This window comes from Meleagris gallopavo, chromosome 30 (genome assembly GCF_000146605.3).
Source record: "Meleagris gallopavo isolate NT-WF06-2002-E0010 breed Aviagen turkey brand Nicholas breeding stock chromosome 30, Turkey_5.1, whole genome shotgun sequence".
NCBI classification, from domain to species: Eukaryota; Metazoa; Chordata; class Aves; order Galliformes; family Phasianidae; genus Meleagris; species Meleagris gallopavo.
The window spans coordinates 2,343,777-2,357,008 of NC_015040.2; the positions used below are offsets into that span (position 1 = coordinate 2,343,777).

At 43.9% G+C, this 13,232-nt stretch overlaps 1 protein-coding gene across 1 annotated transcript; it reads left to right on the plus strand.

Moving 5' to 3' along the window:
* Positions 1-4: 4 nt before the first annotated feature.
* On the plus strand, positions 5-11,537 carry PTBP1 (polypyrimidine tract binding protein 1; the record flags this gene model as incomplete). Its single annotated transcript, XM_010724978.3, has 10 exons — positions 5-238; positions 1,042-1,152; positions 1,498-1,672; positions 2,262-2,339; positions 3,634-3,779; positions 6,416-6,449; positions 6,976-7,068; positions 7,642-7,858; positions 8,115-8,192; positions 8,578-11,537. Coding segments are annotated over 10 exons (1,299 nt in total), but the record flags the coding sequence as incomplete, so codon positions are not given.
* Positions 11,538-13,232: the final 1,695 nt, after the last annotated feature.

Below are 13,232 nucleotides of genomic sequence, written 5' to 3' on the forward strand. Positions count from 1 at the left end.
AAAAAAAAAGCTGAATTGTATTTTTGCAAGCAGGAGTGTCAGTCTAACAGGATGTTTGGTTCTGCAGCGTGCCCAAGCAGCTCTGCAAGCAGTGAACTCTGTTCAGTCAGGAAACCTGGCACTGCCAGCCCCTGCTGCAGCTGTGGATGCGGGGATGGCGATGGCTGGCCAGAGCCCTGTGCTGAGGATCATTGTGGAGAATCTCTTCTATCCTGTCACTCTAGATGTTCTGCATCAGGTAAAAAAAAGTCCCCACAGCTTGAAGACTGGAGGAAGGGGAAGAGGCAAATAGGGAATTACACGTTGTTAGTGTTAGAGTTGTAACAGCACATGTCTATATCTGTAAAGTGGGCTCTGGAAAGAGCAGCTCTGACCACAGCTGTTAGTTTTCTGCTTTCTAGAGGCCTTGATGCCTACATGAGGCTCTCAGTTTTGTTTTCAATCTGGTCAGTCTTGATTTGCAGAGGTTTGCTCGCCTGCTGTAGTGGGATTGCAGCCTGGTCTGGATTTGCAGACAAATGTTACAGTTTCAAGACTGGTCTTAGCAGTCTGGTGTTAATACATTGCTTCCTCCACCCACAGTGATGCTTAGCCTCCATGGGAAACTACTGCAGTGTACTAACTGACATGTACCTATGTCACTTAAATAGAAACTTATCTGGAAACTTGTTCTTGCTCTCCACTGCAGTCACTCAACTTGATCTTTGTTTAAAATGCAAGCTTGACTGCATGTAAAAATCCCTGAAATCCTGAAAATGTTTGAGTTTGTGAACGTCTGTATGCATCTTCCCATATCAGAGCGATGTTAAAATGAGGACTTTATTAAAGATGCACTGAGCTAACCCTGTTTCTTCTCTAGGCAGTTGCCATGATGTAGGATAAACAGTGCTTGTGGCATAGTTTAAAGCCTACTTTCAAGTTGGGAAGCTTACGGGGGGGACAGGACAGTTCTTGTTGTTTCTGCTTCTGATAATGTGAAATATGAGTATGATGCTCAGTTCTGGTGATGAGGTGACAAAATGTGCAAATATTATCTTGCAGATTTTTTCCAAATTTGGTACAGTCTTGAAAATAATTACGTTCACGAAGAACAACCAATTTCAGGCTCTGTTACAATATGCTGACCCCATGAGTGCTCAGCATGCCAAACTGGTGAGTACTATGCTTGCAGTGCTAAATACCTGTGTTGTTTCAACTTTTCACCTTGCTGCTGTTATTCTAGGACAAATGTGTGTATGTGGTTTTGTGAAAGCATCACCCAAACGGCAGATTGCACGTGTGAGTGGGAGGGAAGTTCACCACCAAGAGCAGTGTGGTGTAACGAGGATAATTATTGAAGGGATGAGTGGAAGTGGTGTTAATTCTGCCCAGGTTATTTGTTTGTCTTCAGATGCAGCACTCCCTGGAGTGATGCAGCACTTTCTCTCCTCAGAGATTTCTTTGTGATATTTAATATAAATTCATGTTGCATTTAAAAAGTGATTGATTTCCTTGCAGTCTTTGGATGGACAGAATATCTACAATGCCTGTTGTACGCTGCGCATAGATTTCTCAAAGCTCACAAGTCTCAATGTAAAGTATAATAATGACAAAAGCAGAGATTACACACGACCAGACCTACCTTCTGGGGATAACCAGCCTCCTCTTGATCAGACCATGGCAGCTGCTTTTGGTGAGAGTTCTTAACGTGGGAGCAGGGCAGGTATAACAACTCCTCTTAGCTGGGGAAAAGAGGATGTGATTCATTGTGTTTGGTTGTGAAAAATTTTAGAGTATAGTGTGAATGAGGAATTTTGGGATCACTGAATCTGAGTGCAGAATACTTGCATGGGCATATGTTTGTGGCTGCGTGTCGCTGCTGTGAAAGCTGTTTGTGTGGGGATTTAAAAGACTTTAGCAGCTGTCTGTGCTTCGAGTGCCATCTGCTGTTCTGTTTGCAGCACAGACTGAGCAGTAATTCGGGGGTGTTGTAACCCATGCTTCTGGAAACTGTACCATGGGTAAACAGTGATGGGAGCTGGTAACTTGTATTCTGGTCAACAGCTGCCTTCTGCTGGCAGTGTCAGCCCAGCAGGGCTCGAGGAATGCTGCTGTCACTTCTTGAAGAAACTCAGAAAAAGCTTTAAAGCTTTAAAGACGTTTCTGACCTGGTGGTTACGGTTTAGCTTCCAATTCATACATAGAAGGACAGATGAAGACAGGTTAAACCTAGAGTTTTCCTGCTGTTGAGTATCTGTGTATAATGTGTGTCTCTTTCCCAGGTGCCCCAGGAATAATCCCTGCCTCTCCATATGCAGGAGCTGGCTTTCCTCCCACCTTTGCAATTCCTCAGGCTGCAGGTACTGTACTTCGTAAGTTGGAATTTTATATAGGTTCTCTGGTTGTTGCTGAAGCATCTTGATGTTTTAAAGCTAAGTAGTGGTGGGTTGGGGGGGAGTGGAGTCCTTTAAGTCCTAAATGCTGACACTTGGGCGTGGAGGGGAAAGATTTTTTCAGTATGTAATCTCAACCAAGTGTGGAGCTGTAGTTACTCTGGTTAAGCAATATTCACGTGGAAAGAAGAAAATTGAGTGGGAGCAACACTAAAAACAGTATTTAAATATTACTCTGTTGGGAGATTTATTGGTAAGTTAAGGTTTTTGCATTTAGCTTTTCCTCATGGGGCTGCTGAGTTTGGGAAACCTCCACCTTTACATCTGTAAAAGTGAACAGAAGCAAGGAATCTTTGCTTTCCCATAAGATCTGAGTAAAGCTGGTATTCAGTATGAGCTGAATTTACATTATTACAGTTGTTCTGAAGCTTAAAATTCACGTTGGTGATAACAAAATATTTCTACTTACATGCCTATGCAAATATGAGACAAATACTTAAGCTTTAGATGCTAAATATACTTGTCAGTGTCAGATAAACAGTTCTTAACTTCTCGTAACATAGCTTGGTATGCTGACTTCCCAGTAACTTGGTGGGATTTCCTTGCTTATGAAATGAAAGAACAATCACAAACCAAATGCCAATATTTTGTTAGTATGTTTTCCTCATGGGGATGCAAACCACGTCCCTTGAAATAATCCCATGTAATTCATTGCTAACTGTTGTTCCTAGAACTTCAGCCCTCCAAAGGGCGACGCTTTAATGTGGTGAGGCCAGGTGTTCTGTGAACAGCCTAGAAGTGAAGCCTTAATGTTCCTTCATTCAATAAGAGATTAGCCGAGGGTGGCATGATAACTGATAATTTTTATATGCATGGTTAAAGAACAAAGCATTTTTTGGCATGCACTGGTTGGAAAGACCCTTCCAATTACACCGTTTGTGAGACCTTTCCTGCCCCACCAGAGCTGAGGCTTTGTGCTGATTCCGCTTCTTGTGAAACGTGCAAAATATTGTAGTCAACAAGATCGTGCTGAGGCATCTGTTGAGCACCAGGCACTGCAAAGAGCAATTACTATGAGAAATGACACCATTTCCTGCAGCACCAGAACTGGAGGCTTCTGTTGCTGTTAGAGTATAGTCACTGTGTTTTGAATGGTTACTTGCATGTTACAGAAGGTGTGCTGTTCTCCCTTCTGGTGCAGCAGATACACTAGAGTACGTGCTGTTAACTTCTTCACTGGTTAATATTCTTTAATTTCCAGGCTTGACAGTTCAAAATGTTCATGGAGCTCTAGCTCCTTTGGCTATCCCAGCAGCAGCTGCAGCGGCTGCAGCAGGACGGATTGCCATTCCCGGCCTCGCTGGGGCAGGGAACTCTGTTCTGCTGGTTAGCAATCTGAATCCTGAGGTTAGTGGAGTCCTAATTTTACTTTTTTTTTTCTCCTTCCTGTTACCTCTACTTTCACTTTCTGAATGCAGATTATGCTGAAAATCATTCAAAGTGAAACCCTACTGTGTCCTAAAGGAAACGGCAAAGTTAGAAAAGCAGATGTGCTCTGCCAGCTCTCAATCTCAAAGCAGACAGTACTCTAGTTGCTGAAAGGAAATCAGAAAGTCCATGTCTCAAATTAAAACCTTGCTGCTCTTTAGTCAAAAGCTGAGGATGCTGCCTGCCTGCTCTTGTCCCACAAAGACTACAATACCTGTCCCCTCCCTCCCTTCGTTTGGAATCTCTCTGCCATTCCCATGTAGTATTGTCATTGGGTCAGAAGAGCCACACCCATTCTTTCTTTCCCTTAGCATGTTCTAGATTTTTAATACATTAATTCAGAACTACAGAGTTCATTCTGACCTTTGCTCTGTATAGTGTCTGGACCCCTGCCAGCTTGACTTCATACTTGTGCAGTTATTTCCTCTGCCATGTGCTTGCACATTTTTCCTTTCCAAGATTTCGGGAAGGTTTTCCTTAGCTAAACCCCTTAACAGCTCACAGTTTACATTTCCAATTCTATTTGACTTAGTGAGTTGAAATGCTTGGGTTTCCTTAATAACAAAGCAGGAAATTATGTGCAAAAAAGTCTTTAACAGAAGATTGCATCGTAAGAATTTGATACCTTGAATTATTCCCAGTCAGCTTTTGGCTCTGTGTTGGATTGAAAGTGTAGCATCTCCTGTTGTGTGTGATAGCGTGTGATCAGTCTGCTGAGCACACTTTAACTGGTGGGACTGCACACACAACTTAATCCTACTTTGCAAAGCTATGAAACTTAACAGTGATGGCAGAGTAACCACAAAACCTCTTTTGCATCAAAGGAGAAGCCTGGATGTGATGAGTAATCAAAGAGAAAACACTTAACTTGTGGTGAGAGGCACCAATTGGAGCAGTATTTCAGACTACTCCTCACCTGCCAGTACTGTTTTCTCCAGGGCATAAAATAATGCTGAGGACTGCAAGCAGCCCTGGTTTGGATGAGGTGTATTTTCTGCCATTCCAGAAGCTGTCATCTCAGTCCCAGTGTCATGCTTGCTCAAACAAAACACTTCTAAGAGCTGGCCTTGCTGTTCTCAACCATTGTAATGCTGCCCAGCTTGGTTTTTTGGGGGATGACTTTGTGTTATCTGGATGGCAATGATAAGACTGTGCTTTTTGCCCCTCTTTACTTTGCATGCGTTTGCTGCTCTCCAAGAGTGGCATCTGAGGGGTGTGTGCCTTGTTCACATACTGGGTTATTTCATGCCTTGTGTTTATGAGCTCCTCACTATCCATCCAGCTTATCTTTGGGCTAGAGAGACTTTGATACTTGTACTGAAGCTGTGAACTAACAGACCTGATACCTGAAACTTTTTCCATTGCCTGTATAATCAGTGTTGTAGAAACTTACCTGTGCCACAAACAGTTAGTTAAGAGACAGTATTTCTCCAGAGTGACTGCTCTGCAATAAGCTGGGAGGCTTTTTTTCTGACTCAGAAGCATGAAAATTGAAATGACTCCATCTTTTTTTCCTTTCCATGGCAAGATGAAGCCGTCTCAAGTCTTCAGCTTGCATCGACTTTCACTTGGAATGCAGTTGTCAGTGGGAGCAGAGATGCTTTCCCTTTCTGGATCAGTAGTAGCAGTGCTGGGTTCCTGCACAGCAACTCCAACCCCCTGAGACAGATGGAAGGGAACAGACTTGGTTGTAAAGTGCTACCAAGCTCCTTTTTTAGCCAGCACTCCTACCAGGCTTTTTTTGGTGGTGGTGCAGCTGCTCATCCAGATGACATTGCTTAGTATCCGAATTGGCTTTTTACTTTTTTACAATTAAATACGCAATTATAGATTGCTTCCCTTTGTCGTTAATCCTCGAGGAGCAGTTCCAGCTGTTTGATTTGATCCAAGAAGTGTTCCCTCTGAAATGGCAGCAATCAGTGACAGTTTCAGTGACATTTTAGGGAACATCACTGCAATTTGAGTATCAAAGCTCGTGAAGTCATTCTGTTGCGATACTGTCTCTTACCTCTTTGTATATCTGAAGTTAAAAATGCCTTTTCTTTATCATTGTGTTCCACTAGGTAAAACCTATTAACTGTTTCTGTAAACAAGTTATTGTATGTAGAATTCTATAAATCTGACTGATGGAACACTACATATTTCCTTATGTATTTACTGACCTGTGTTTTTTGCTACTTTTTTCTTTTCTCCCCCATCCCTGAATATTTTTTTTTTCTTCCCCTGATCCGGAATTTCTTTGCCAACTGACTGCACGGTACTTCTGCTTCCTGTTGTTGCTTGAAACAAAAAAAAAAACAAAACATATATATTCCCTTAACAAAAAAAACCAAACAAAAAAAACAACAAACCAAAAAAAAAAACCCTGCTCTTCGGAAACCAACCTGCCCTTCAATATTAACCATCTTGAAAACTTCATCATCCATCAACCAATTTCGCCATTTCCGGGGATTCTGCCCTTCCTCGTTGTGGACGATTTGTGCAACCTCGCTCTCCCCTTCGATTCCTTACCTCTTCCCTGTCCCTCCGCTGCCTTGCTCTGCTGTTCTCTAAAGAGAGTTACACCCCAATGCCTCTTTATTCTTTTCGGTATGTTATCATTCACACTTTTTATTACCTTGTTTTTTCATTTATTTGAGATTTACTTTTTTTTTTTTTTGGATACTTCAGAAATGTACAGTTTGCAGTTTGCTTTTTTTTTTGTTTGTTTTGAATGCATAATTTCGTTTTTACGTTGTTTAGTTTGCTATTTAATTTAGTTTGCCTTTATTTTACATTCAGTTATGCATGATTTATTGCTTTGCATGTCTTTTTTTATAAGAGTTTTAAATTGTGATAGCATGCTAAATTGTTCAGTCTTCTGGCAGTTAGATTTTGGCTTTTTTTTTTTTTTTTGCTGAAACCCAGTATCTTTTCTTTAATGTATTGTTCCATTATTATTCTGCTATATAAGAATTTTCCTTAAGTAGAGCAGAATAAGTAAAACGTGGTTGGAATGAGATCAGTTCTGATTGTGAATGTTTTTTGCTCTTGGATTGATTAGCTAAAATTAAGTTGTATGAGGCTTCCTTCCTACCCCTCCCTAAGACTGTTTTTGTTTCCTCACTTTCTGAAGGAGTCTATGGTGATGTGCAGAGGGTGAAGATTTTATTTAATAAGAAAGAGAATGCCCTGGTTCAGATGGCTGATGGAAACCAGGCTCAGCTTGGTAAGCAAGCTTAAATGTATCAACTGATAGCATTAAGAGGCATGGGGTGGTCAAAGCTTTCTGCTCTTTAAGACAAAAACAACTCCTGGTGTACTTAATTGCTCGTCTGCATCTGTAGCATCGATTTGATGCAGCTCTGAAGAAGCGATGGGTAACTTGCCCCAGATAATCTAGGGGGAAAATAATGGAATTATCAGTACAAATTCTTTACTATGAGAGTGGTGAGGTGCTGGAACAGCTGCCCAGAGAGGCTGTGGATGCCCCATCCATCCCTGGAGGTGTTCAAGGCCGGGTTGGATGGGGCCCTGGGCAGCCTGGGCTGCTATGAAATGTGGAGGTTGGTGGCCCTGCGTGTGGCAGGGGGTTGGAGCTTCATGATCCTTGAGGTCCCTTCCAACCCTGGCCATTCTGTGGTTCTGTGATTCTAAGGCAGAGTGATGATGCCTGTCACTGTGTTCCTGGGAGATGCAGCATCCTGCCTAGGGAAGAACTAAATGAGATTCTAGCTTTGATAAAAGTGTCTGAACAGAACTGAAATGCCACTGTGCTCAGCTCTGTGTTGCACCATTGCAGCCATGAGCCATTTGAATGGCCAGAAGCTCCATGGGAAGCCCATCCGTATAACGTTGTCCAAACATCAGACAGTGCAGCTCCCTCGTGAGGGACAGGAGGACCAAGGTCTGACCAAGGACTATGGCAATTCTCCTTTACACCGTTTCAAGAAACCGGGCTCCAAAAACTTCCAGAACATCTTTCCTCCTTCTGCCACTCTTCATCTGTCCAACATTCCGTGAGTATCAGCGTGGGGAACCTCCTGTGGTGCTCAGTGTGGAAGTGTCCACAAGTTCAGTGTGGGGGTAAAATGTGACTTTAACTGCTGACAGGAGAAAAGCTTGCTTGTCTTCCTGTCGTTCTTCGTAGTCTTTCCAGTCCAAGGAGCTGTGCTGTGTTGGTAGAGAAACTCAGCAAAGGGCGTGAGGGGAACTGTTCTAGTGCTGTGGTCTGACATGTGTTTGACAAAAAACAAATAAAATTATTGATTTCAGACCTTCAATAGCTGAAGAGGACCTCAAGATGTTGTTCTCAAGCAATGGTGGGATGGTCAAAGGCTTCAAATTCTTCCAGTAAGTGTTTGTTTTTTTCCTCTCTTAAATCCTGTCCTTACATCAGGCTGAGAAGGGTGGAATTGCCTGATTTATTAAAATCTAAAGCTGAGGGAACAGTGAGCAGCACTGTCACATAGCAATCCAACTCATCTGGAAGAAAGAATTCAAGAGCAACCCTGGATGGAGAGCATGGTTGATAAAACTTTAAGGTAGCTGAGTGAGATTTTGGGGTAAGCACGTTGATCTTATAAGTGTACTTTTCCCCTTAAAAAAAAAGACATTGTATTGCATTTATCCAGGTAGTTTACATTCTGCTTGACCTTGAGCACTAGGTGATAAAGCTTCCGCTGACTTAAGCTGTGTGCAGTGGTACTGAATGTGACTTAAATCTCTGTCTTGTCAGGAAGGACCGTAAAATGGCTCTGATCCAGATGGGCTCTGTGGAAGAAGCCATTCAATCCCTCATTGACCTCCACAATCATGACCTGGGTGAGAATCACCACCTGCGTGTGTCCTTCTCGAAGTCCACCATTTAAAGCTTTGGAAGGCATGAGACAAAATGGACTTGACTTAACCTCTTGAGTTCAGCCTTGACCTTAAAAGGCTGAACACGAGGGTTTCAACTTCCATCATTCCAGAAAAAAAAAAAAGCCACTTTAAAAATGCAGCTGAAGTGACCTTAAAAGACCAGAGATTTTATTTTTTTAAAGAGAAATCAGTTTACCGGTTTTTAAAAAAGAAAAGAGAAAAATTAAATCTAATTCATATTGCTAACCTTGCGGTGATGGGTAACAATCTTGACTGTTCAAATAAAATATCACAAGTTGAAGTTTACACTTTGGAACCTGCTCTGGGAAATTCCCCTCCCTTCCTGTTCCTTCTCCCCCAAAAAGCAGATCCCAACAAGTTTATCAGGTTTCACATTGATGCCTTTTTTTTTTTCTTTACCCATCCATGCCTTGAAAGACCTAAAACCACTGTGTACATTCACTTTTGCGCCTTTTGAGTCAGGATTTTGCAAAATGTATGGTTGTATAGGAGCTCCCAACCCAACTAGCACAAAACCAAGTTGCATCGATCCTACCTAAACTGTGCATCTGCTATCCTGTGCCTTAAACCTTTTCCTTCTTTTTGGGAAAACATCTGAATTGTGGAGGTCGGATGGGAGAGCGGAGGGGAAATGAATGAGTTCTGGCTCACTAGATCTACTTGTAGGGAAGGACTAATCAAGCTGGCAGAGTGGATAAAGAAAATATTGGGCTTTGACTCTTCAGGCAGTTGTATCCCACTGCTGTGACTTGTCTCAATGGCGTAGTATCACGTGTTTTTTGTGCCACTTTCCAATCTGCTTGTGGTTTATCTCCATCTGCAAACCTCCAAGTGGGAGTTAAGATCCCTGGTGTGACATTCAGACCGAGCAGAAGGGTCTGGGTGGGGAAACATTCCCAAGACCAAATCACATTCCGTTGTCAGTAGTGAGCCAACAGGCTCTGCCCTTCACAAGAAGAGCATTGATCGAGATACAAAATTAACCACTGCTGGACATTTGTGAAGACAAATCAGTAAGAATTTGTCAAAATTGTGTGTGTATATATATATATCTCTAAATACTTGGCTAGGATTTGAAGAGTTATTGGATATCCCACATCTAGAAAGGTGTTCATGCAAGTCACCTTGTGCCCCTGATTTGAAATTAACAAGACCAGTGTAGCTCTGCCATCATTCTTATAGCGTGTCTTCAGCATTTGAGCTTTTTGTTTTAATTCTTGTATTATACTTTTTGATGCAGTTGCTGTCATCTGTGCCTAGCAATATTTCCAGTTGACCAAATATTCTAATCTCTTTATATGCAAAAGAAATAGTTTAAGTACCTTTTTATAGAATGGTAAGATGGTATAAACGTAATCTAAATTTACTCCTTTGTGATATTACCCTTGTATACTGTACTTTCTTTTTTTTGTTTGTTTTATAATTGAAACTGTAGGGCAGTGATTTAGTTATCAGGCTGAGGTCATGACTGAGGATGAGGACGTAATGACATGGGTGAAACACGTTAAGCAGACTTTTAAAGCAATGTGTTTGAGAAACCAAGCGGAATTAGCTTGTGAACTTAAGGACCAGGCTCAAGTTTTTCCACTTTTTTTAACCTATAAGCCCAGATATTAAGTTATAGGAAGGGAATTCATTATAAGTAGAACGCAGCAGATCGTTTTCTCCCAGTGATAAAACAACCTTTATGTTTTCTGGCTTACAACTCTTTCCCAGGCCATTCTGCCTTCTATTTCATGTAATCCAACGTTGCCTTACATTTCCCTCTAACCTGCAACCTGTTTGGATGCAAAATAACAAGAATCTTGTACTTTTTTTCAGGGTTTTTTTCTGCAAATTGTGGACCAAAGTTTTGTTTTCTAATTGTCTTAGTGTTGCAAGTTACGGTTTCCTTGCTCAGCGTGGGAGCTCTGACTTGCCTAGCACTGAGTGTTTGGAAAAGTCTTAACTTTTCTTCGTTCCTCCCTGAACTCTTGAGGATGTGAATTATGCTGGAGAAGCGTGTGAAGTCTGAGTGAGGGTTCAGCTTGGGTTGCTGGCGTGAGATCTGTAGCACTGCCTGCCCCCAGCCTTCATTTTGTGGCTGAGCGTGCAGCCATCAGTGCCGGCTTCAGTTACCTCGCCGTCTGAGCGAGCCTGTTCACGGAATGGCAATCTGCCTCTCTGAACTCCGTGTTTCCTTGCATTCAGCAGTGCAAATCCAGGTGTCTTGGTGGTAGCTGTTGACTGGAATCTGTTTGCTCGTCTCCCTTCCTAAATGAGGGGAGCAGCAGAGGCTGCGTTCCTGGTGCGGCTCTGCTCCTGCCTGCCCTGCAGCCACAGATCCACGCACAACCCAGAGCAGAACAGCTGTGCTGTAGCTTTCAGATGCATTCAATCCACCTCACCCGAGATGCTGGGAAGAGGCTCATTGGAATGAAACCTGTCTGGTGGCCTTGAAATGTTAATTTGGTCGACCCACAGGCTGTGTATGTATTTTGCAAAATGCAAGCAAGTGAATTGAGGTAACCCCAGAACCCAGACGTTGGTGGGTTTTTCCTTTGGATCCCTGTGTTTGCATGTAAAGAATGTGAGTAACAAAAGGGTGTACATATTTATAATTTTTTTATACCTGTTGTAAGACATGAGGGGGCAGCAAAACCCAGTTTTTTTTATGGTGAACAGATGTATTGTATATTTTGATACCAGCTATTACAGGTTCAGTATTGTGGAAAGTGGGGTGGGGAGGGTAAGCGTACACAACATCAAGAATTCCATTGCCTCTTTCAAAGAATGTTTGTAATGCAAAAAGAAATTAAAACTATTTTATAACAACCTTTGTACCTTTCTGTAGCTCCATTATTTACTGCTCAGATTGTAGAAAGCAGTTATTGGCCAGTCTGTACTTGTGCTTTCAATAAATTTCTTCTGTATTCTTTGCTTCTGATTTCCCTCTCTCTTTTATTGTGCCTATTTTGCTTCTGATTATTTTATTTTATTTTTTTTTCTCCCTTCTGTTGTAATTCCAGCTGCCTCATGTGTTAACTTTGACCTCTCACATACCTCTGGGCACCTCTGTGTGGAGCAAAGGATGCTGAATGGGGGCTGGTGGGGACTGGAGCTGCTCCCACTCCAGCCCTGCGGTGCTCAAGCAACGCTCAGAGGTGTGGGGTTACAGGGCCTTAACTGATGCTCTGCCTTTGTCCCGTTCCAACTCTTTTTGTTTTATTTTTAATTCATGTTCCTAAACTTTCCATATATTTCTAGCTAATATCCATGAAATAACCCAGCTTTCCAGTCCAGTGACGTAATGCTCTCTGAAGTTTCGTGCTTTGGATGTGTCACAGCTCTGTGGCTGCCTGCTTCCACAGACCAGACCCCACCGTCAGCAGCCACGTTCATTCCTCTTCTCATGTCTGTTGTTTCAGTTCCTAGGGCTCGTTCTGCGAACACCGAAGCTGTGTGGTGCACAGAGCTCATCTGGGACGGGAGGAGCTCAGCCTTTTGCCCTGGAGGGAGGGGGGGGGGTTGGGTCCTACCTGCATGTCCGGCTTGGCTAAGAGCCCTTTCTGAAGGTCTTTTAGGAGTAGCGAGGCACTGACAAACCCCGGTGTGAGTGCAGGCAGCCAGGAGCGGGGTGGATGCGTTCCTATCGCCTCCTGCTCACTGCCCAGCCCTGCAGCTTTGCTGGCAGCGTGCTCTGCTGCCCTTCCCGTGGTTGCAGGCTTAGGAGCTGCCCCTTTTCCCCACTCAGCATTGCCCTGTTACAGCTTCCCCAAGCCCTGCAGTGTAACATCCTCACTGCACATCACTCAGAGCGCCCCGTGCTGCTGGGAGCTCACAGAAGCGCGGAGCCGTTTGCTGTCCTTTGGCTGCTTTCACATCGACATCACCCACTTAAATCAGCCTCTTATTTCACGGGCTGCAGCCTCCGAGGTCTGCGTTCTGCGGGGAGCCTCGGGCGATTGAAAGAGATCGCTGTTATTCCTTGAAAGCCAATTCGCCTGCCTGGCTCCGGTGCGGTGTGAAGTGATGCTGAGCCCTCCGAGCTGCCGGGATCGAGCAGGGATGGGTTGGGTCGGAGGCGATGCTGCGAGGATGGGATGCGGCGGAGCACGGATGGATGCTGCGTGCGCACGGATGGGATGCGATGCTCCGAAACGATGCTGCGCTGCGTGTGTCCACGTGCTAAAGGACCAACGCTTACACAGCTGCCCTTCCCCGTGTCCTTAGGCCGGGGGGGGGTGGGGAACCTTCGACCCCCGGAGCGTGGAATCAAACCCGGAGGGCGGCCCTGAGCCCAACGAGAGCCGTCGGTGCTGCGTGCGCCCGGGGTTCCAGGAGCAATTAGCGATTAATGAGCTTTCTCCTCGGCATTCCCGGTGCCCCGCCGGTCCCAGCCTTTTTTTTTTGGGGGGGGGTGATGCTGGTTGCTATGGGAACGGCGGGGTCCGGGAAGCGGTGCGTGACGGCGTTTATCACCGCGAGGAATGGGGACAGCGTGGGGTCACAGGGTTTGAAGGAGGGGGG